The sequence below is a fragment of the Vicia villosa genome, linkage group LG6 (genome assembly GCF_029867415.1).
Source record: "Vicia villosa cultivar HV-30 ecotype Madison, WI linkage group LG6, Vvil1.0, whole genome shotgun sequence".
In the NCBI taxonomy this organism is placed as follows: Eukaryota; Viridiplantae; Streptophyta; class Magnoliopsida; order Fabales; family Fabaceae; genus Vicia; species Vicia villosa.
In genome coordinates this window covers 24,481,054-24,506,257 of record NC_081185.1, presented here as the reverse complement: position 1 = coordinate 24,506,257, position 25,204 = coordinate 24,481,054, and the positions used below count along the sequence as shown (strand labels likewise).

Sequence of the window (25,204 nt, the reverse complement as noted above, 5' to 3'; positions counted from 1 at the left end):
CGCGTTTCTGGAGATTTCAAATGAACCAAGCTATCCTTATCAAATGAATGGTATGAATGAATCACATTGAGACATTAGAGGATATTGAACCATATTTTGAGTTGTGACACCATGTCCTGATTAAAAAGTCAGTTGTTCAGATGAATTAGGTAAAAAAAAAAACCCTAATTGTCGACCTGATGAAATTGATGACTGTAGGTCTTGAATTGAGGTGTAATTTACATTGTATGTTGTCATAGGGATTATTTGAGGATGATTGAAACCTTTGATTGACTTCCTGGAGATTTTTAGGGTTTCCCAAATGTGATCCCTGATTTTGGTCCCTGATAATTCAAAACCCTGATCTGAGGATTTGTCTGATCAATCTTTGTGTAGGAGATGTCTTGAGCTAATGGATTAGGTCAAAATGATGTACTTGGGGTCTTGAGGTCATGTCCCAAGTCATTATGTCAAATTCTGAGTAAAAGTCAAGAGTATGTTGTCTTCAGTCAAAACCCTAATTCAGTCAATTCAGAGCCTTTGAGCTTGTTGAAATGAATCTCTGAGGACCAAATGTTGATTGTTGATGAAGATGATTCATTTGAAATGAAGGGAGAACAAAACCCTAATTGATTGTTACTTGTACTGATGAGTGATTTCCTGATCAAATCCTGCTGAGTCACAAGTAGCAAACACAAACTATGCAATTTGTTAGAGATGCAAATGATGCATATGCAATGATATGAGGTGGTATCTTAGGTCAAAAATTGGGGTATGACAATGTTTACACTGCTTCGTATACTCCAAGGGAACGAGATAAGTTTGAAGGAAAAATAAGAGTTGTTGTTCAATCAGTCATTGATAATGGGATTGATCTCAAGGTTTATCTTGATTGAGTCTTGCACAATCTTTTAAAGCAAACACTACCAGCCAGTTAAGTTATTTAGATTCTGGTTGTGTTTCATTTACGTTCATGTAGCTTGATAACTATAAATTGGTATATCAATACTAGTATTGTGAACTAAAGATTATGGCATAATGCATGGAATTTTGTATTTATAAAACACACTATAACCATCTTCTCAGGTTCCAATTTCTGAATTGCTAATTCATATCAGTAGGCTATAAGTTGTAGACTACATCATCTTCGTCTTGTTCGTAGCCGTTTTTCTTGGTTAGGCTTGAACATCTTTTTAGGATTTGCTTGAGGACTGTTCTTTGAGAGAGTTTGCTTGGTTTTGTTGTTCTAATGGCCATTTTCAGAGAGTGAAGGAAGTAGAGAGGTAGTAGTGGTGGCGGTGGTGATGGTGATGGTGGAAGTGATCATAGGAGTGGCGGTTGGTATTTATGAAGTGTGGTTGGTATGTAGCTTAGTCCCACATCGTTTGCTACAAAACCAGAATTAGTCTTTATATACCAATTAAATATGTGAACATATGAGTTAAAAATAACATGAGAGAAATGGACAGCTGGCAACTATTGAGGCTCAAATTTAACATTTTGTTAAAAATAATTTATTAAAATGTACAAAAAATTAAAAAAAATTAAATAAATTCCATGTCATCAAGTAGCTTTTGCCACATCACCAATTAAATCAAAGCCCAGTCAGCAAATAAGGTAAAAGGGTGTGGTAAATCCAAGATTTGTGTTTTATAAGGGGCTTTTACTAAAAAAAAAACTTCAGGGGGCCTAAATCAAAACACGCTATAATGACTGGGGGGCTTAATATACTTAACCCAAAAAAATATTGATTGAGTTGAACTAAATCATATTTATTGGAAGAAAAAAAGTATAAGTGGTTGAGATAAAAAAGGAATATAGAAAGGATACAGTACAAAAAGAAATCTCCTAAAGGATATAGAAAACTCCTTAATAAATTCTAATAATAATAATAATAATGATAATAATAATGTATAAAACAAAACAAAAAATAAATAAAAAAGAAAAAAGAAAAGATATGTCATGTTTCATCTGATATGTCCTATTGAAAGAAACACCATAACCGCAATTGTAACATCGCAACGAAAGTAATCACAATTGTAATGCCGCAACAACAATGCTTATAACACGACAAATCTTACATTAAATTCAAAGGCTACAGATAATTTTCATTTTCCCAATTGTCCAGATAATTGATATCCATTCTTCTAGGGATTATGGCAACAACACTAGAGTCACCTACAAGCATTTTTATGTTTGTTAAATTTCTTAGCCAACACAGTTTCAAAATAGGACTACATTCATGTTTGATACTTTATGGAAAACTCAATATAAAAAACTAATGCTCAAACCCACATATTTCATTGTAACATATTGAATCAAGTAGCATCATTGCAATACAAAGAAGTTAGAACATTGGTTTAGATCCTTGGTCTCAAAGCTGCATATAAAAGCTTCATTCCTAAGATGAAATGATTAACAAAGACTTGAGTCACAAATGGATTAATTCGCACTCCACTGCTTCCTCCAATGATTTAAGAAGACAATTAAACACTCATAGCATCTACAAAAATTAATGAATCATAATTCTCAAAAATACGAAAATGAAAGTTTAACAAATACACCCATGTTTTATTTCAAACTGTTTTGTACTCATATCCATTTCTTTTACAGGGAATTTCTACGTATTCATACACTTCACGTAGAAAACCTTCATAATAGACATGATAGCTCTTCTAAAATACTGAAGTTGCTTCAAAGCTTGATGGGTTATCCCACTATTAGTAGGACCAACATGCAGAAAAACCCTACAACATTTCCTCATGGCCTGCATATACCACGTATGAGGGCAACTAAAACAAACAAAAATTAATAATCAACATTCAGATCTCGTTTAATTACTACAGCACACATCCAAATATGCAAAATCAAACATGACCCTAAAAATATAAACAATCACACACAAAATTAGTTTAAAAAAATCATATAATATCTTCGGTTCTATAAAACCATTGAACGGTAAAAAAAGATCTTTGTCTTCAGATTCTAAGAACTCGACAATCCTTGCAATATAATTTGGTTTATCATCTTCAACCTGAAATAACACAGTTCAAAAAATCAACACCGTAGGAAAAACCCCAATCAACAAAACATATAAACCCTAAATCTTCAAAATTGAACATACCTTAAGGCAAATAACGATGCGTGTTGCAAAATACGAGTGGTGGAATCGAACTGGTGGTCCAACCAAAATAGAACAAAAACAAAGAAAAGTTTGTGCACAAAAGAGAGTTGTTTGCAAGAAGAAGGGAGAAACAGATGAAGGAAAACTTGAGAGAGATGATGGGAAACCAAGACGTTTTCAGGGAGTGATTTGAAATCAACATAAACAATAGTCTATTATAGGGTGGAAGATGAAAGCCTTTGCAAGCATTGGTAATGGCAAACATTATTTCCCCTCCAAAGCACATGGGCCGAATTTGAAAAGTTTTCACATATATTGTGGAAAAACTTTGATTACCAATGAGCATATCATTAGTTTCTCCCAATCAGAATAATTAAGACTGCAGAGCATTAAATGGAATTCAGCCAAAAATTTGAAGACATGAATTACCCTCAAAAAATCAAAATTTGAGTTAAAAACAAAAAGGGTGTTGTAGAGATTTCTAGAGCATATTGTTTTCTTATATGGTAGATGAATATCTTGAAAGCAAAGAAATAAAAAACTACATGAAAAGAAATAATGAAAAGTAGCACCGAGTATCCAAAGCAACAAATCTATTAATTTAAATAAAACATGCAATTTAAGCATAACACTTATGAAAAATCATAGTGTGAGGATTAAATTCCCATCAATAGAAAATGTAGGGAGATAATTACATCTTTACCTAATTACAACCAAACAAAAATTGAATGGATATGTCTAACTTCCCGCCTTCTCCTCCACCTATAGAGCAAGATATTTTGTATCTCAGCAATCATGCCTTCCACGAGGGACAACTAGGGACTGCCATCCTTAAAGAGTCAAGTTTTTATGTCTGATCTCTCCATCTCCATAATACCCTGACAGACTGCCGATATGTCATCGGTATGGTCATCCCTAGCCTAAAGTAACTCCTAATCAGCTGGCTTATGTGGTATATCAGGAGCGTCTGATGTCATGATATGGTTTGATACCCTATAAAACAATGTCAAGTAGTTGTTAACATAATCCCACTATAAAGAAGTTGGCACCCTACGATACTTCTATAATACCAAGTGACTCTTAAAATCCTCCAGTATCGCATCAAGATCTCTGCGGCGGACAGTGGGAGTGTCATACCCCATAATTTGCCCTCATATATTTACGAACGCCATTTTATTTTGAATAAATGAATTAGCGCCGTTGGTAAGAATTCGAACGTGAAAGTTACATTAGCACGAGTCCCGGGTTCGAACCTCACTTCTAACATTGTTCCCTTTTATTCGCTTATAACGTTAGTTTTAATTCTATTTTTATTTTTATTTTATATTCAAAAATCACAAAAAAAAGCATTTTTATTATTTTAAATTTTAATTTTTGTATTTATAATTTAAGTTTTTTTTAAAATATTAACTTTTCAACTTTTGTCATTTTTTATTCATAAAAACATCAAAAATCATAAAATAAAAAAGGATTCTAAAAGATGTTATTCCTTTTTTTTAGTTTTAGAAATAATTTGATTTGATTGATCAAATTAGTCACAAAATTAAAATCAATCTAATTGAATTTTTGATTTTTGATTAATGTGATTGACCAAATTAATTTATTTCCTTTTCAATTAACCTAATTTTTTCTTCTTATAAATACTAACCATTTTATACACGATAGGGAACTGAAAAATCCTAACCTAACGACTTTCCACACACGTACAAACCCATTAATTTCCAACCCTTATTCTGTTACTGTTGTTCCGGTCAACAACTTCACAAAGTCTCCACTCAACAACCATTCAAAAAAAATCGGAAGCATAGAAGGTCATTGTCGCAACAAATCCATGTTCCGTGTTTCAAACGTCACAAATACAAAGTCATGAACAACAACAATTCATCAATGAGGGAAGACTCAAAACAAATTTTGGAAAGTTATTGTCTTCTTGCCTCTGTTTGTTTACTTTTGTTTATTGTGTAGGAAAAGAAGAAAAAGGGTATGGAAGTCTGATAACAACAATACGACTTCGATGCGGCCATCATCATCTTCATCGATTCAGCATAACCATTACTCTCCATACTATCCAAAGCAATACAACCAAAAATCTAACATTCAAACAAAAAAAGGAAGAAGAGCGAAAACGCTATTGCCGTGGACACCGACATTGATTTGATTCCGATTACAACAACAGCCGCGCAACCTCTGTCAAGCGTCCAGTGCGAACAACATTCAATACCGCGAGAAATCTCCGTTCCGATCCACATGAAGCAGCCACCGCGCCCAGCTTCTCCGATGAATCATAATCTTACCGGAACAACACCGAAGCCGCCCCCAGTCGGTATTCTCATATTGTTTTCATTTAATGAATTGCTATTATGTTTCCATGTTGCTTTTGTTTTAGGATGAACTCAAGAGAAGAATACTCGAAGGATTATGAAGCCAGATCCCCAATGCAACAACAAATCACCGCCGCTGCTCAGCTCCCTTCGCGATCTCAGCACAACAACGCTCGAGACTTCAACAACACAGCACATATTCACGTCAAATCGACGCCTCAGAGCAACAACATCGCTCAACTCAATGCATCATGTTCAACCCTCATCTTCACACCGATCCGCAAACAGCACAAGGAGCGGATAACATCATCACTTGCAATTGGTTCGGAATGCAACTTCACCATGCCGCACCGAGCAATTTAGGACACCGTCTCTAAAGCTTCTTTCGAATCACTCAGGTGACCTTCTCTCTGATCTATGGATGTTATAAATGTTATAGATGAATCCCCTTCCGACACCCTCTCCGCTTATCAGATCTTTTTCGACGTTTCTAATCTGGTAAGATTGTTGTCCTCTCTGAGATTCCCTGGTTTTATTTATGGAACTTTAAGAAATTGGAAGAAAAAGGGTAAGGAATAGATTTTCATGTGAGAGAGAGTTTCAAATATGTTACTGATACTTGTTCTCTCTTCTTGTTATTTTTATGTTATTTATGATTTTTTTTTATTTTTTTGTTGTTTTAATTTATATGCTAAGTGTCATGCTATGATTGGATGGAGACATAAGCCTTTGTAAATGTCAAATTATGTTGATACAGCCACTCTGGTTTCCTTTATTTGATTTTATTGATTTATTAACATAATTAGAATTTTAGATTTTTTTTGGTAGAATAGTTATTGGGCCTCTTGGGCCTTTATCTCTTTCTTATGACATCCCATTTAGTTTTCTAATGTAGGTTACTATGTTCAATATTTTAATAAAAAAACAAAATATTTTATTTAGTCATTTTCTCTTAGATTTTAATATGTTTTGATTTAGGTTTTCTTTTAATCATTTTTTATCATTTTTTGTTCATATTTCTCATTGTTCATATACGCATTATTATTTTGCTACTACTTTTTTTGTTTTTGTGAGGTACTACCATCGTGAGTGAGCATGGATTAATCCAACATTTCGGAGCCTGCAATTCCATGACTGCCAACCATATCAGATCAAATCAAAAGCTAAGTCCTATTTCATATTTATTTTAAATAATCATTCTATTTTGTTTTGTTTTTTTATCAAATTAGGGTTAAATTTGATTGCCATTGAATTAGCCATACACTCACTGCTTCCTATTATTTTCCTGTTAATTCTCAGATGGTCAGAGTCAATGCTTCAGGCAACCCCCGACCATCAACCTTCATCAATCGAAGCTAAGTGTCTTTAACCTTTTCTTGTATTTTTACTTTTATTGATTAGGGTTAGCTTCGTTCGCCTCCGAACCGATAATGCACTCACCCTATTTTTGCTTTCTGTTTTTGCCACTTTTTCAGGGTTTGTCAATTGCCAAAGCGTCGAACATTGGTAACTCTAAACCCTAATCTCAATTATCCTCCGCTGGTTACAATTTCCCTTCCCCATTATTATTGTTTATGTTATTGTGTGGTTAGTAATCTTAGGGAGTGCAAGCCTTTAAATTAATTTAGATAATTAATTACAAGATGAAATTTCTGAATTAATCACGTGATTGTTGCACCCACGCACACTTTTGGGGTAACCCTCTCTGTTGCCTGTTGCCTGTTGCCTTGTATTTTATGCAGAATAGCTAGTCCCTCGAATACGAGGATACCTCAGCCATGTTGTCTCGATTAAAGGTCATGGTCCCTAATGATGCTGCCTTCGATACACTAACATGACCTCGACCCTCGAAAGTTGCCTACGGAAAAGGCTGAGGTATCTTCTGGTTGCCTATGAAAGGCTATTCTGAATCCTTCTCCTTAGACTACCCGCCTCTCTATGGCATGGGTCAGTCTTAGGGCGAATGATAACGCGATGACCCTCCAATCTCCAAACGAAAGGCTTCCTGCCCTCTTATGACAATGATAGACCCTTTCATTCTGAAAGGCTAAAAAGAGACCTATCATCTGAGTTTAAGGTAATTGCCTCTAATTGCCTTGCTATGCTCTATTTTCTATATTCTTTCTCAAAATTCTTCAAAAAACTGGCTACGCTCATTTACGAGCTAAAGTTCATTTTTCCTCTTTCATCTACATTTTCTGAAAACGAGCAAGCAAAGCAATTAAGAGCCCATGGAAAACCATGGATGCAAAGGGTGCCTTACACCTTCCCTTTGCATAAATTACCCCCGAACTTAGATTTCTTTAAAAGGTTTTTTTTTGTTTCTTTTAGCCTTTCTGAATTTGTTTGGATAAAATAAAAGTCGGTGGCGACTCTTGCTATCCGCGACATTTCGATCGATAAAAAGTCAGTTCACCGTATTACAGGGAGGAGCGAACTTTGAGGGGGGTCTCAGAATAATCTGCAAATAGCTTAATCGGTGCATCACTCTCTGAGGAAGATAAGGATGCATAAGAGATGACCTATATGTCAGCCATCCAAAGTATAAGGAAATAACGTCCAACAGGCGTGTCTCGCGGTGACCCCTGTATGGGTAGCAGGAAATGTCATATACTACATGACGATCAAGATGGAGTTTGAATGGTTTGATAAAAATTTCCCCTTGTACAGGGTAAATGCGGCAGCACATGGCCAATCCTCAATGTAGGCAGGCACAACTTCCCACCCGGTGATGCGAGAAAAGTGGAAGATGATCCATCTCTAAAATGGTTTAGATACAATATTAATAAAAAGTCTAACAAATGAACTATGATAATATTAATAAAAGTAAATTACCATAAGCAGCGTGTAACACCCTGTCACCTGCTTTGTCTTATAAAGATAACTCTCACCCAACTTTGAGTACAGTTAGATCAAATAGGCGGCCCTTCAGTTGTACTAGTGAATCACCGTCAAGTCGATGAAGTATTGAAGGTAGACCACATCAACGTAGGTTGCACTTTTGTCCATAAAATTGGATGTGCTAACCAAGAACAAGAGGTAACACCTCAATGCACAAGTCTGATGAAAGTTAACCTGTAGATCATCATCTTCAGCATTATTAGCCCACTGCAAATGGTTTTAATAAAATTGTTCCAAAAAACTAAATCTAACAGGAGCACCTCTGGTGTCATCTACCTTATTTTTTCCTTAATTGGTTCAACCCCCAAGTGGATGACTTTCATCTCGACAAATTCCTCTCGACCAAGCCTTTTCGGGAGGCATGAGACATCATACAGGGTGATGGTCATCTCACCTATAGGAAGGTGGAAAGATGACATCTCTAAATGTCACCTTTATGTAAATGCCGCCAACATGCCGTAGTTTATGGTCATGTACACAACTGAACATAAATCGACAAGATCGGAATAATAAATTACATCTAAGAACCAATCAGCAATGGGTTGTTCTGTAACACCCTCCAACCCCATATAATAATATTTCATAATTAGAGTTAAATAGTATGCATATCTCTAGAGGGCGTCACATGTATTTAAAAAAAACAAAACAAAACGATATAACATACTCATGGTCATAATCATAGGCTCATATTTAAACTTCATGTTTCATATGCATGTCACGGCGGAATTCATTCATTTCTCAATTGATACCAATAATCCAGTCTCATAATATAACCATGTATCAAAATATTAGGCAACATAGGCCAATCATCACATAATCTCACTACATTATTAAATAGAATAGAGTATATCAACATCTCATAAACAAAAATGAGTTTAAACCCCCGTGTTACATGACCAGAGTATTGACTCACTACCTAGTAATAGGATAAATAAAAGCTAACTCCTCCAACTAATCCTCGTGAGAAGCACTGCTACCTTCGATAAATAAGTGATGTTGTATAAAACATCATTCCAACAGAAGGGTGAGAATTCACATCATTATAGAAATATATAATAATAAGTAATGCATAAAAAAACATTTACCAATCGAATTCATCACACTTCACATATTCATGTATCCAACATATTTCAATACATCTCATATATCCACATATACCACATTGCTCAAGGATTCAAAATACCAAAGATAATCAATCACAATTATCACAATGTAGCAATCAGTTCAATTATCATATATTGCACACCAAAACACAACATTCACATCGACACATGTGACTCCAATGCAACTCTATGCAACTCATGTATGTGATACCGATTATGAACATCAGGTTCACCTCGCTCCAAATTTGAGCCACCAACAGGAGTATAAGCTCTCCCCCAGAAGAATAAGCTTCCCATGAACATATAGTTCCGTTTCAGATCCCCATTAGGACTAAAACCACCAATCAGAGTATAAGCTACCCATTAATGCATGTGCAAAACAACCAATATATGAAATTAAGACCATCACCAAATATTAATCATACAAACATATATCACATTATCCATCACACATGAATTATCTCACCTTTTTGTACAAACAAACATATATAATGTTATCATCACCAACAATGCATTCACATAACATTAACCATCTCAACATATCACAAATACACATATCAACAAAGCCAAACAATATTATTCCCATTAATCACCAATTCTCAACATATATATACACACATACATGTCATTTTACACAACCACACAATGATTAAATAACTTACTGCCAACAAAATTATTTTTGTTGAAAATAATATCGCGCTAGCTTTCTAACGCTTCAAACGGAAACTTAAACAGAGTTACGATTCAAAAGTTATGAATTTTTAAAGTTTCAACGAAAACAAAAACATCGACATCATACACTGATAACTCTAAACATGTCAGAATTACACAAACCAAATAAAAGTATGATTCTTAATAACTCAAAACAACTCTGACAATTTTATTGACAACTCTATCAACTCTATTGACAACTTTATCAGAATTAAAAATAACTTAAAGTGGCCTAATAATCTAAATATTCATCTCTAACTCAAAAATTCTAAAATATTATATACTAATAATAATAATAATAATAGATCATTATTATTAATATTATTAGTATTAATTATTATCTTATACTACCGCTACAGTACATATATTAGTAAGCTTGAGACAATTTAACTGGTTTTCTCAATTTAGCTTACAATGCCGCTGCAATATATGTCAAATTGGTATACCATCTCTATCATAAACATAAGCAATTCATATAACGCTACAGTGTTATAGCACTTTACCATATTCTATCAATTGAAATTTAATTCTCACGCTACAGTACTGTACCACATTCTTATATCTATAGTTGTTATATCTAACCAAACATAGGCAACATATGCATATGAATGAAAGTAGTTACATGACATATATAATATTGTTTGAATGAATTTTGGATACATTATCGATTTCTATGAATGAAGAGTACCAATTTCTATGATAAGATGCAGTTGCTTTAACGTACTGATTTCTATCCTTATGAATGAACAGTACCAAAACAATTACTTTGGTTTCTAAACATAAGTGCCACTTACAATATAAATGAATTTTCACCCAATTTATCAATCCAAACACAATTAATAATCATACATCAAAGATTATCATCAAAACCTACAATCACAAAACCATGAAAATTTAGGGGTTTCGCCATAAATATGTCAAAAACCTAAAAATTGAAGAACAAAATCCCTAAATTATGTAGCTACCTATCTATTACATACATCATTATACAAACTCATAATAATGGAGAAATATCACCCTGACCTTGGGTGTAGACTCTTTCTAGGGCTCTTCTTCTTTCTTCCTTTTTTTGTCCCTTTTCTCCTCTTCTCTTGTTTTCTTCTTATCTCTTTCTACTTTCTATTTTCTCTTTTGTCTTACAACTCTTACTAACTCTTACTTTCTATTTTCTCTTTTCTCTAATGGCCTTATCTCATTCTCATACTAACTCATTACACCAAGGCCCAATTACTCACATAATACATATTCTTAATTAATAGAATAAATTATATATCACACATCACCAATGAACTCAAATAACTCATTTATTCACAAAATCACACAACTTAATTAACCAATATGCCACATAATAATTAAATAAGTAAATAAATAAACACTAAAATAAATAAAAATCGGGATGTTACAACTCTACTCCACTTAAAATATTTTTGTCCTCGAAAATTACCTCAAACAAAAAATCAGGATGTTACATGTTCCAACTCTAATATTTTTCGGCCGCAATTTACTGATTTCAAACACATAAGCTCTTGTAAAAACAAAAATCACAATCAATATCAATTTAATTAGTTTAACACATATGGATTGCAAAAGAAAATAAACATACCTCTCCTTCTAAGACATGCCTAACAACATGGTCTGCATAGACATAAAGTAAGAAGGTGTCAAATGAGCCTCTTGGATAACTCTATAAAGGGGCATCAATTGTGGGTTCCTCTTGGGCTTCGAGTGCTGCTGCATCATCTGAGAATTGTGGCCCTATGAAGCATAGGCTTAAGATAGATGACTACGCGAAGCAGAACTAGATGGTTGGGAACCTCGGCGCTGCGAACCATCAAATGAGTTATCATCGACTTGTGACCTCGTGGTCCTAACTGCGGCCCTTTCACATCATACTGACGCGATTTGGGACACACGGGTGAGCCTAATTCTACTAGGGTTATTTTTAGCCATTGCACTTGCATTACAAACAAACACAGGGAAAAACAGCATATTAGGACAAATTCCCAAATTCAACCAAATTTCAGCCTGAGACAAATCTTGAGATACATTTCCAAAAAATAGCACTAAGAAAACATTGAGACACATCTTTGGTCAAAGCTACAATTTTCTCAGCCATTCCAGAAACGCCTTTTCTACCTTACCTCTCCAAACAAATATCAATGCATGTTCTTGTAGGCTACCTATTTCGTTTCCACTACTATCTAATGTACTTTAAATAACTAATGTAGCTTAAATAACTAACTATAAATCCAAACATAAGAAAAAGAAAGAATTTTGAAAAACTTACCAAATTAAATGGATGAGAAAGAGAAACTTGAATGAATGAGATGTTTTAAAGGATGAGAAAGAGCTCCAATGGTAGAAACTTGAATTGATGTTAGAATTCAGAAGGTATTGTGTGAGTTTTTTTTTTTTAAAGAAAATGAAAAAGGAGGAAGAGGGAAGGGTCTGATGTGAGCCAATGAAACAAAAGTGTTCGGAGATGCATCTTCGTACCATCCACTAATTTTTGAATAAATGATATTTACAGATATGTATCTTCGGACTCATCTTTTAAACATGTGAAGATGCATCTCTAAATTAAATTTTGGTATAATAGTGCCTCAACAATTTTCTCTGAGGAATGACTATAAAAAAGCACGTACGAAGATGCATCTCTAAATATTAGGAGCAATTGAGACTTTTCACGGTGGCGACTTGCGCTTATAAGGATGAAAAAAGTTACCCGAACATGCAATAAGGGCCAAGAATCAAATTAGCCGCCCAATCGTAATACTGCTCAAATGTTTGAAGACACTTTTAAAAATATATGAAAGTATTTCTTTTTTTTAAAAAAATATTTATAATTAAAATAAGATATTTTATACTAAATGATGAAGTAATTTGATTTAGAAGGATATGTATATATAAATAAGATTTTTTTTTCTTTTTGCACTGTGATTTTTAGCGAAAATGACTCTAGTAATTCAAAACTCATGCCGAGAGGTTATCACTAAATATTGTTATCACCATAATCAAACTCAAGATTCCCCAATCCTTCCTTACAGAGCTCGTATCCTACTTGAGTCCAAATTCCTTTGTTTAAATAAGATATTTTTTTATGAGATGATGAAGTAATTTGATTTAAAAGGATGTATATATTAATTAAGACAATTTCTCAATGCACCCCATAGATTTCTTACACACCGCACCAAATTTCATTTTTGTCTCTAGTTTTCGTAGATACACTTCCGAAAGCATCATATTTTCTTTAAAAAATGTAGTTTTTTTTTCGTAAATGCATCTACGTTAAAATTTTTTCAATTAATTGAAAAAATCAAAATACATCTACCAAACACTCTTTTCAAACTCTTCCGTAAATGTAGCTACGTAATATTCTTATTTTCTCACTTACGGAAAAAAACTAATTTTTTTTAAAAAAAGTGCATCCGAACGAGGTGTAGTGAGAAATCATCTAAATTAAACCCTTTATTCTATTTTGTTTTGTTTGAGAGTCCACATCATTGAAAATTGACAGTCACGCATCCGAAGCAACAGCAACCGATGAGTTCCTCCGAAGCATCATCACTGCAAACCATGAACAAAGATCTCCACATCACATTCACTGAAATGATGTACAACTTGCTCCCAAACCCATACGAATCCCAAGAAATCAACCACCTCACTCTCGCTTACTTCGTTATCTCATCCCTTGACATCCTCAACGCTCTCCAAAACGTTGAGAAAGAAGCTATTGCCAATTGGGTTTTGTCTTTTCAAGTTCGACGTGGAACCACGTTTGATCCTAACAATGGTATGTGAATGTGTTTGTTTGTTGTTTTGAATTGGAATAATTTGATTTTTAGATTATTGATTTTTAAGGGTTTTGATGTAGGGCAATTCTATGGGTTTCATGGTTCTAGAAGTTCACAGTTTCCTCCTGATGAAAATGGGGTTTGGATTATTTTCAATTTGGAATTTCAGTTGTTAATATTTTTTTTTTCTTTTTCTTAATTTATAGCATAAAAACCTATCACATAAGTTTTAAGTGCTTATTTTATGAATGAATATGCTATTTTTATAACAGAAAGATTGAATAAAGTGAAACTCTTTTCATATAAGTTATAAGTTATTTTCATTGAGTTGCTTATGGAATTAAGTTGAAAATAGGTTGTACTAGGTTTTAAAAAAGGCCGCCATCGCGTCACGGTCGCGTAAAGGTTTTCGCGATTTCGGTTGGTACAGGTGTATTGCGGTCGTCGCAGTGTGAATTAATGACAATTTGTTCTTCAATATAGAAAACGGTGATAACGGTATCGGTATCGGCATCTGTCAAAACCGTTTTGTCGCGGCCGTATTTGCGGTTGCGGACCGTTTTTTAAAACCCCGAGTTGTGAGGATGCCATTAATTGTTTTCTTAAGCTTTGCTTCCAAAACGGATGACAAGTTCATCTGACAGTAGATAATCTCCAATGAAGCACAAACATGATACGATTGGATATGATACGTATCTGATAAAGGGATATGTCAGTCATCGGAAAATCTAGGATATGATATGCTTAAGATATGTATATAAAAAAATTAAAATTAAACATTATTTAAATCGTTCTCTAACAAAAACCAATTGGGTTTGCAAATTTGGTAGTAATTGGTAAAGGAATTATGAAAAAAAAATAGTTAAAGTTGAGAGAAAAGTAATTAAAGAAAAAGTTTGATTATTGTAATAGAAAAATGAAAGGGATGAGGTAATTAAAGTTGAGAAAAAGAAGAATTAAGGATGAGGAAGATTGATTCATGTTCTAGAAATATGAATAGGAGATTAACTAACCGTTTCCGCAGCGTATTGGAGACGTGTCCCCAGTGTAACGCGGCGTGTCGCCGCCTTATTGCGACATATCAGAATTTTTTTATTCCTTAAATAAAAAATTTCGGGTACTTCTTCGATATGTATCTGTGGTGTATCGGAGCGTATCGACGTATCGGTATGTATCATATACGATACGACATAGATTTTAGAGTATCAGTGCTTCATTGATAATCTCAAATTGGTAAATTTAAAGTGATACTAAGTTGTTTCTGTTATGTTTTTGGAAGGTTTTTTGCCATAACAATAGTCACTTGGCGAGTACTTATTGTGCCCTATCCATATTGAAAATCGTTGGTTATGATTTTTCCAATCTTGATTCTGAATCAATATCGACTTCCATGAGGAATCTTCAACAGCCCGATGGAAGGTCAGCTTTTGAAATTTGGCTTAGAGTCATGTCCTTTATGCTTACCTTATTCTGCATTAGCCATGTCAGTAATTTGAGTTACTTTACTTCTTATTCATGAAGTTTTGATCTATTTTGACAGTTTCATGCCTATTCAATCCGGTGGCGAAACAGATCTTAGGTTTGTATATTGTGCAGGTTAGAGAAAAATACATGTAGTGGAAGTGATATTAACTAGTTGATAATCATGGTATATTTTATATTAATTTTTAACTAATTAACTTTTTCAGCTGCCATTTGTTTCATGCTGGGTAACTGGAATGGCATGGACAAGGAAAAAGTCAAGAATTACATATTAAAATGCCAGGTTTGTGCAAATATGCAGAATTTAACTGCATCCGACCAGTGTTGTTAATATCGGATCGCGGAAAATATCGGATCACCAAAAACCCGATATGAGAAATATCGGATATCGTAACGGGCAAATAGCGGAAACCATAGAGGCGGTTAAAATAAATATTTATATATAATATAAAACATGAAACACATATAAAAGCTCCTAACATAAACAATTATTAAAAAAGTTTTGATGCTTCACTGCCGCTTTCCATACTATAACAAATGTATAAAAACAGAGGGTTTAAGGACTTGAAAACAGAGAACCCAATGGAATGGAATGAAAAGAAACTAGTTTGAGAAAACTAGAAGAAATGAAACCAAAAAACAAAATTGAGAAGAAAACAGAAAGGATATAAGAATTTCCTGGATGAGATGAATGACTAGTGTTGATATTTGTAAATATATAGTGTTAATAATATTTGTATATAGAATAGTCCCACATCGACTATATCATATAATTAGTTGTAATCTCTCTATATATAATAAAGTCTCCGTAGTGCTTTACAAAACACACGGTTTATTCAAATGTCTCTTAGTCTCTCGTATTTCAACATGGTATCTAGAGCCTATTGAGAGACAATCTTTACCGTGCTTTACCCGGTTGACCCACTGTCGTCCGGTGAGAAATTTTTTGGCAAACCGTGTCATAACTCCGGTTTGCCTTCCATACACTGCCGTGATTCATTTCGGCATCTGTTTTCAAATTTCTCCAGTCGCCGCCGCCATTCGTTGTTGCTGCTATTGTTTCCGGCAACCTTCCGGCTAACTAACCTTACCGGCAGAAACGTCTCCACCGATTCGGTCGATCCCGACGATTTTTCCATCGCCCCACTTGCCACCGTGCAACTGTTCCAGATCTGATACTCATGGCTACGCAGAACTTTACGCCAAACTACGATGATTTTCGCAAGTGGTATCAAAATTATCAGAACTCAGATTATACTGCTTCGATTGCACACACTGGTAATTCATCTGCTTGCCTTTCTCAATCATCTTCTCTTGGATCCTGAGTCCTTGATTCTGGTGCGTCTGATCATGTTACTGGTAATAAAAATCTTTTCACTTCCCTCTCTACCTCGGGTTTCTTACCTACTATAACTTCTGCCAATGGTTCTCAAACCCGATCTGAAGGGATTGGTACTGTTCAAATTCTACCTTCTCTCTCTGTTACTTCGGTTCTTTATGTACCTAATTGTCCATTTAATTTACTTTCAGTCAGTCGTTTAACTCGGTCTCTTGATTGTATTGTCACTTTCACTAATAGTAATGTTACCCTGCAGGATCGGAATTCGGGACGGACGATTGGCGTCGGATGTGAGTCTCAAGGCCTTTATTACCTCTCAGTGTCATCTCAGGCATGCTCAGCCAAAGATTCCCCACTCACTATCCATGCTCAGTTAGGTCATCCTAGTCTTCCTAAACTACAGAAGTTGGTGCCAAGTTTATCGAAGGTGTCTAATTTACATTGTGAGTCGTGTCAGTTAGGGAAACACACTCGTAGTCAATTTCCAAATCGAGTCAATAAACGAGCTTCATCCCCTTTTGCTTTAGTTCACTCTGATGTTTGGGGTCCCTCGCGTACTGTCTCTACACTTGAGTCTAGGTATTTTGTCACCTTTATTGATGATTTTTCACGTTGCACGTGGTTATTTTTAATAAAAAATAGATCTGAATTATTCTCTATTTTTGAAAAATTTTATAAAGAAATAAAAACTCAGTTTGGTGTGTCTATTCGTACCTTAAGAAGTGATAATGCTCGTGAATACTTATCCCAACAATTTCAAACTTTTATGTCCGGCAATGGTATTCTCCACCAAACATCTTGTCCTCATACACCTCAACAAAACGGGGTAGCCGAACGCAAAAATCGGCATCTCGTAGAAACTACTCGGACCCTACTTCTCCATGGTAAAGTTCCACTTCGGTTTTGGGGGGATGCTGTGCTAACGGCATGTTACCTTATAAATCGCATGCCCTCATCAGTCCTTAACAATAGAATCCCCCATTCAATCCTTTTTCCCAATTCCCCACTTCACCCAATTCCTCCCCGAGTCTTCGGGTCCACATGTTTTGTACACAATCTCTCTCCTGGTCTTGATAAACTATCAGCTCGATCACTAAAGTGTGTCTTTCTTGGTTATCATCGATCCCAAAAAGGTTATCGTTGCTACTCACATACTCTACAACGATACCTCGTATCGGCCGATGTTACTTTCTTCGAGTCTGTTCCATATTTCGAGTCCAGCCAAGTAACTCCGGAACCCCTTCAGGATAGTACTCCCACACCTCTTCCGGAAGTCCCATTTCCCATTATCCACCATCACTCTAGCCCTACGGTTGACCCCCCCACTTCTCGCCCACTTCAAACATATCAGCGTCGTCAACCCACGTCTGTCACACCTATCCCTGAGGTAGTACCTATCCCTGATACAGTACATGTCCCTGAGGTCATTGCAGACTCTCCTCTGATGCCTTCGCCATCATTGGATCCGATCCCGCAACCTGAGTCTGATCTTCCGATTGCCCTTCGAAAAGGTATACGTCAAACACGAAATCCTTCTCCACATTATATTGATTTATGTTATCATCGTCTTTCTCCTCTGCAGTATACTTGTTTGTCTTCTTTGTCTTCTGTTTCTATTCCTAACACTCCAGGTGAAGCATTATCTCAACCTGAGTGGAGGCAAGCAATGATTGACGAAATGTGTGCTCTTCAAAGCAGTGGTACTTGGGAACTGGTCCCTCTACCCCCTGGAAAATCTTTAGTAGGTTGTCGTTGGCTTTATACAGTGAAGGTTGGTCCAGATGGTAAGATTGATCGATTTAAGGCTCGCTTGGTAGCCAAAGGATACACTCAGATTTTTGGGTTGGATTATAGTGATACCTTCTCGCCTGTAGCCAAGATGGCATCTGTTAGACTTCTTCTAGCCATTGCAGCCATTCGACATTGGCCTCTTCATCAACTTGACATCAAAAATGCTTTTTTACATGGTGATCTTGAAGAGGAAGTATATATGGAGCAACCACCTGGATTTGTTGCTCAGGGGGAGTCCTCAGATATGGTTTGTAGGCTACACAGGTCGCTTTATGGTCTTAAGCAATCTCCGAGAGCTTGGTTTGGCAGATTCAGCACTGTCGTACAACAGTTTAGTATGGTCCGTAGTGAAGCTGATCATTCTGTGTTTTATCGTCACTCTACCCAAGGGTGTGTCTATCTTATTGTATATGTGGATGATATTGTCATAACTGGCAGTGATCAGCAGGGAATACTCCAGTTAAAACAACATCTCTCGAATCAATTTCAGACAAAAGATCTTGGTAAACTCCGCTATTTCTTGGGTATTGAGGTAGCCCAATCTAAAGATGGTTTGGTGATTTCTCAGCGGAAATATGCTATGGATATTTTGGAAGAAACAGGTTTGTTGAACGCTAAACCAGCTGATACTCCTATGGATCCAAGTGTCAAACTCCTACCCAATCAGGGGGAGCCCCTATCTGACTCGGGAAGGTATAGGAGATTGGTTGGAAAGTTGAATTATCTCACAGTCACTCGTCCGGACATTTCTTTTGCAGTTAGTGTGGTAAGCCAGTTCTTAAATTCTCCTTGCCAAGAACACATGGATGCTGTTGTCCGAATTCTGAGATACATCAAACGTGCTCCGGGAAAAGGCCTCGTGTATGAAGATAAAGGACATACTCAGATAGTTGGATACTCCGATGCTGATTGGGCAGGGTCACCCATTGATAGACGATCCACCTCTGGGTATTGTGTACTTGTTGGAGGAAACCTTATATCTTGGAAAAGTAAAAAACAAAATGTAGTTGCAAGATCAAGCGCCGAGGCAGAGTATAGGGCCATGGCAATGGCAACATGTGAACTCATTTGGTTAAAACAGTTGCTCAAAGAACTTCAAATTGAAGAAGCAAGACCAATGACACTTGTTTGTGATAATCAAGCTGCATTGCATATTGCTTCAAATCCAGTCTTCCATGAGAGGACCAAACATATTGAGATAGACTGTCACTTTGTCAGAGAGAAGATTGAATCAGGCGACATTGTCACAAGCTTTGTCAACTCCAATGATCAATTAGCAGATGTGTTTACAAAATCTTTACGAAGTCCCAGAACTAATTATATATGTGGCAAGCTTGGTGCATTTGACTTATATGCTCAAGCTTGAGGGGGAGTGTTGATATTTGTAAATATATAGTGTTAATAATATTTGTATATAGAATAGTCCCACATCGACTATATCATATAATTAGTTGTAATCTCTCTATATATAATAAAGTCTCCGTAGTGCTTTACAAAACACACGGTTTATTCAAATGTCTCTTAGTCTCTCGTATTTCAACAACTAGGAAGAATGAATGTGGAGAAAGAAAATAGTGAAGAGAAATTTATGGTGATGGACTATGACTCCTATTAGTCCTACATATAATCACACCAATTAATATACCTCTTCACATTCACTTCTATTTTCGAGACTACCAAGATTATGTTAATATTCATACAACTCTCCACTTTATTACTCCCTCCGTCTCACAATAGGTGTCCTCTTTGCAATTTTGAGACGGAGGGAGTATTACTTTACCTCTTCACATTTTCACTTGATTAGTCTGCACCTCTTCACACTTCACAACCTACTTACTAATTATTACTGGCCACCTCTCCACCTCCTCGTAGCCTACTTTTTCCTTCCACCTCTTCACATTCAATATTTCAATTATTATTTAATATAACTTATTGAAAAAAATCAGATAAATATAAATTCTGATATGAACTTCAGAACCGATATACCGGTATACTAGAAAACGGCCGAAATGCGGAGCGTCGCGAAATTGAAACGGAATATCGGATATCGTATCGGATAGGCAAATTCCGATATGAAAAAACGGTATATCGGCGATATAACCGATATTTAACAACACTGCATCCGACAATACTTGTGATGGAAAACGAGTTAATATTATCTCGTACTATTATAGTATTATGAACATGCATTTTCGATGAACGTGTGTGTGTACATCGATAAAACTGATGTCCTTCTTTTTCCTTTTTTCTTTCTAGTCTTATGATGGTGGATTTGGATTAGTTCCTGGTGCAGAGTCTCACGGTGAGTTCAAACAACAATCTCTTATCATAATATAGACATAATTTTATATTGGAAGAAAGGCAGTTACAATGTTATATGTCATATCATTTCAATGTTTTAAAAATCGAATTGCATATCGAACTATCGAGACATTTGGGTCATGGTTAAACTGCCTTAAACTGCTCAAATAACCGAACCAGAGACAGCGCTGGTTTGTGGTTCAACTAGTTGTCAAACTGTCTTTCGGTCCAAATTTTTAAAATTGCATCAACTATCATAACGTTTTGCATGAATTTCCTACTTTTTAAAGCTATTATCCTTCAAATGAAAGATTTCTTGATACATTTCTAGGATGTCTTGGTTGGTACTTGGTAGTTGGTAGTAGGAGCATCTTGAAATGTAATCTTCATCGATTTTATTTAAATGTTCATTATTGCTCAAAAAATATTTATCAACATTACTTGTTTTAGTGTCACAGGTGGTGCAACTTATTGCGCTATTGCGTCTCTCCGGTTAATGGGATTTATCGAAGACAATGTTCTCTCAAATTGTAATTTGTCTTCTTTGATAGATTTGCCATTGCTGTTGGACTGGATCTTGCAGGTTTGCATACCAACTCTTTCTACATAAGCCGAATAGATTGTAGCACATCCTCTCCTTTTTAGTTTTCATTTTTATCTATGAAGCACGGACACAAACACCAGACACGACACCAACACTAACACATTGACACCGGTAATAATCTGAAAAAATAATGAATAAATTGAACGTAATCATGAGTGTCGATGTCAACACGGAGAGTGACACATGTTTTCAGAGGTGTCAGTGCTATAGAGGTTTTTATCATATACCAATAAAAAGCATTAAATTTGTTTCATTCAATTAAATTATTAGTTTTTTCGTATAATATCCTTGACTATTTCTTTCTCTACAATAACAAGTTAAAGGGTAATATTTATTGATTGTGGATGGTGGACCTTGGCAAAAATGCCAAAATTTGCCACGTTATTTGGCCACGGCACCGCCATGGCCGATATTTGACAACACTGACTTTAACACATGAATCACATGAATGAATTGTCTTTTCTTCTGGTCAAGATTCATTTACTCTGGCTTCCTTTTCAGAGACAGGGAACTGATGGTGGATTTCAAGGTAGACCGAATAAAACTAGCGATACTTGTTATGCATTTTGGTAAGAATAATATCAAGCCTTACTCAACTTTTACGTTACAATTATCATTTGTAAGTTGTCAAAGCCTTGACAGGAATCATATATTTTGGTAGGATTGGAGCCGTTCTAAGAATTCTAGGGGGCTGCAACTTTGTCGATAATAAAGCTCTACGCGGATTTTTGGTTTCCTGTCAATACAAGGTACTACAGTTACTAGTTTCTTTTCATACAATGTGTCATATATTTTAAGGAGAGAATTGAAAATTGCCAATTTGAGTTTATAAATAGTGTTATCCTCAGTAGCACCGACACCTCTGAAAAAATGGTGTGTCTGTGTCCGTGCTTCCATGGTGTTATCCAAGCACCAAATTAATCTTGAAACTGATTTTGCTGCTTATGTTTGTTTTTGCACCAGTATGGTGGTTTCAGCAAATTCCCTGGTGAGTTTCCAGATCTGTACCATTCCTACTATGGATTTGCTGCTTTCAGTCTGTTGGAAGAATCTGGCTTGAAGTCACTTTGTTCGGAACTTGGAATCACTGACATAGCTGCAACTGGAGTCTAACTTAGAGATTTATTGTCTTAGTTCATCTATGTCTATGTTTACTATTAAACACAAACAGACACTTAGAGATTTATAGTCTTGATTTCCTCTATGCCTATGTTTATTAGACACAAATGCTTTTGTAGATCCTTTTTTGTCTTCTGAATATTATACTAAAGATATTTGAACTTAAGCTTTGCAAATTGATGACCATCACAGCGAATTGAATGTTTGTCTGATGTCTGGATTGAAGGAAAACCGTACTCTTCTTCGTGCTCAGGAGATTCACACACCTCCTCATGTTTCTTCAACTGATTTGAACCAGGAATTGAAATCTGACCTGTGATACACCTATTAATTTCTACTCAACTCAGAGTTGTTTTTGTTGGAATAATATTTTGTTTGAGGAATTTATTTTTCATTCCAAAACTTAAAAAAATTATATATTCCCCTTACGAACCATTGTCCTTCCTATCAAGTCCTGCAGCAATCACTACTGGTGGGTTCTAGCATTTTAATACTAACTTATTTGAACAACAATGAACCATAATTAGCTAACAAATAATAATCACAATTATGTAACTAGTCAACTGTCAAATATCAAATAACAAACCGTGACAGCTACCAATATATATATAAATAATTGTGAATAATGGACATGTAGTGTCTATTATTCTAATCACTCTCTTGGCATATAAATACTAACATATATTAGCTATCATTATCATTGTCATTTGGTTATGGCAAATGCAATAGATCAGTCAAGGATCTCTATCCGCCCATTCAAAGAAGATGGCATCGAAGATGTGTTGTTGTGGTTAGGCGATGATAGAGTCGTTAAAAATACACGATTAGAGATGTGTAATTCAAGAGAGGAAGCTTTGAATTTCATAAAAAATGAATGGATTTACCCATCATACCAATCAATATGTCTTGATGATCACTCCATTGGAGTTTTTTGGATTCTTTCTTATAATGATTGGAAGCATAGTGCAAATTTGGGTTATGCTATTGGGTTCAACTATTGGGGTCAAGGTATAGTCACCAAAGCATTGAAGATTCTTTTGTCTAAAATGTTTCAAAAATTTCCCGGTTTGGTAAGGTTGGAGGCTTATACTGTTGTGGAGAATAAGGCTTCTCAAAGAGTGTTGGAAAAAGTTGGGTTCCATAGAGAAGGATTGCTAAGAAAGTATGTAAATCACAAAGGGTGTATTGCGGATTTATATATTTTTTAGTTTTTTGTCTACTGATGAAATTTCTGGTGATGTTGTTTGATTTTGTTATTGGCTGTAATATGTAATAGAAAGATGTTTCACTTTCTCTCTAAATTTTCTCATCTTTATTGATTGGAGATTGGTAGTTTTAATAAAGTCATCTTTTTAGTCTAGAATTACTCATTTGTATTGTTTTATTCTCTCCCTTATTTAAATAAATATGTTGTTTGATTTTCATTTTGTTAGAATGATTTTCTGTTGTATATTGAAAATTCAGGTTTGATTTATTATAAACTAAATTAATGATTTTAGTGTCAATGTTATAAATTTAGAAATATGGATCAATGGTATGAAGTTAGAAGTATAAATTTGTTCAAATTTATCTTCAAAATGTTAGATTTATGGTATTTTCTTATGTATTTCACAAATTTAACTTGAATGAATGAAAGTTGATTTTGTTGGGTTTGGGCTCCATTCTTACGTGGAAAAAGACTCAAACATGAATAGTTCATTTGTCTCATTTATTTAAGTGTAGAGTGTCAATTTATGGTTAAGAGAGATAGAGAGAAAATAAGGATTTAAAAGAGAGAAATCTATTCCCATTTGTTCTGCATGAATCTCACTAAATCGACGATTCCCGATTCGTTCGCCGTCAGATCGAGCTGAAATTTTGAGGGCATGTTCGCAACTCATGCATCTAACTTTTTTACCGTTCAGAATTTGAAAACAAAATCTGAGCTGAGAGATATGTGCCTTGCATTAGAGTTGGACATTTGAGTTATTTTTTTTAGCTTTTTTATTCTTATTTGTAAGTTAGTTTTGCTTTGTGATTTGCAGTTGTTAGCACTTGTTTGTGAATCACTTTAAAACTCTCTTGTATCCTCAACTGATTATATTGGAGCTATTTCTGTGGTCTGGACGAATTATGGTTTTATTGAGGGGTTTTTCACATTAAGAATATTGGTGTTCTTTTGTGCGTTCATTTGTTTGATTTGTTGTCTTATATTTGTTGTTGATCCTCAAGGTTCTTACAAGTGTGGATAATTTTATATCCGTTACGTATTGGTTTGTTATTGTGTCTTAATTTCCCGTCAGAGTGGCATCAAAGCTCTTGGTTAAGGGATTTTACTTGTTTGAATGATGGAGTCACTACTACAAAACGTGCAAACAACAACGCCCAAGTCACCACGATTCTTTCAAACACCGTGGTGACATCTCAATTCTCATGCACTAACATTTTTTTATTTATTTTTAAATTAAAAATTCTTTGGATATAATAACGGTAGTTAGGATCACAATGTGGTGATAAAATCAAGCTTTTATGAGTTTGAACCTCAACGTCCTAAAAATATTTTATTCCTTTAATGTTAAGGCGCACCTTTTCTTTTTTATTTAGTTTAAAAAAAATAAAAGAATATTAGTATGATTCTTCTTACAACCGTTGTGAT

The 25,204-nt window shown here is 35.1% G+C and overlaps 2 protein-coding genes across 2 annotated transcripts; both read left to right on the top strand.

Moving 5' to 3' along the window:
• Positions 1-13,570: 13,570 nt before the first annotated feature.
• LOC131609022 (geranylgeranyl transferase type-1 subunit beta-like) lies at positions 13,571-22,715 on the top strand. Its single transcript, XM_058880648.1, has 10 exons — positions 13,571-13,932; positions 14,014-14,072; positions 15,213-15,352; positions 15,474-15,529; positions 15,622-15,698; positions 20,802-20,847; positions 21,305-21,429; positions 21,952-22,019; positions 22,112-22,199; positions 22,414-22,715. The coding sequence occupies exons 1-10, from the start codon at positions 13,683-13,685 to the stop codon at positions 22,561-22,563; spliced, it is 1,059 nt and encodes a 352-aa protein (XP_058736631.1). The 5' UTR covers positions 13,571-13,682; the 3' UTR covers positions 22,564-22,715.
• A 567-nt stretch (positions 22,716-23,282) lies between these two features.
• On the top strand, positions 23,283-23,955 carry LOC131609023 (uncharacterized). Its single transcript, XM_058880649.1, has one exon. The coding sequence runs from the start codon at positions 23,283-23,285 to the stop codon at positions 23,775-23,777; it is 495 nt and encodes a 164-aa protein (XP_058736632.1). The 3' UTR covers positions 23,778-23,955.
• Positions 23,956-25,204: the final 1,249 nt, after the last annotated feature.

Bases quoted from the DNA above. Each gene is read 5' to 3' on its own strand.
- LOC131609023 (XM_058880649.1), top strand. From the start codon at position 23,283: ATGGCAAATGCAATAGATCAGTCAAGGATCTCTATCCGCCCATTCAAA.
- LOC131609022 (XM_058880648.1), top strand. From the start codon at position 13,683: ATGAGTTCCTCCGAAGCATCATCACTGCAAACCATGAACAAAGATCTC. The intron at 13,933-14,013 runs GTATGTGAATGT...GTTTTGATGTAG, and splicing joins CACGTTTGATCCTAACAATG to GGCAATTCTATGGGTTTCAT. The intron at 15,699-20,801 runs GTTTGTGCAAAT...TTTTCTTTCTAG, and splicing joins ATTACATATTAAAATGCCAG to TCTTATGATGGTGGATTTGG.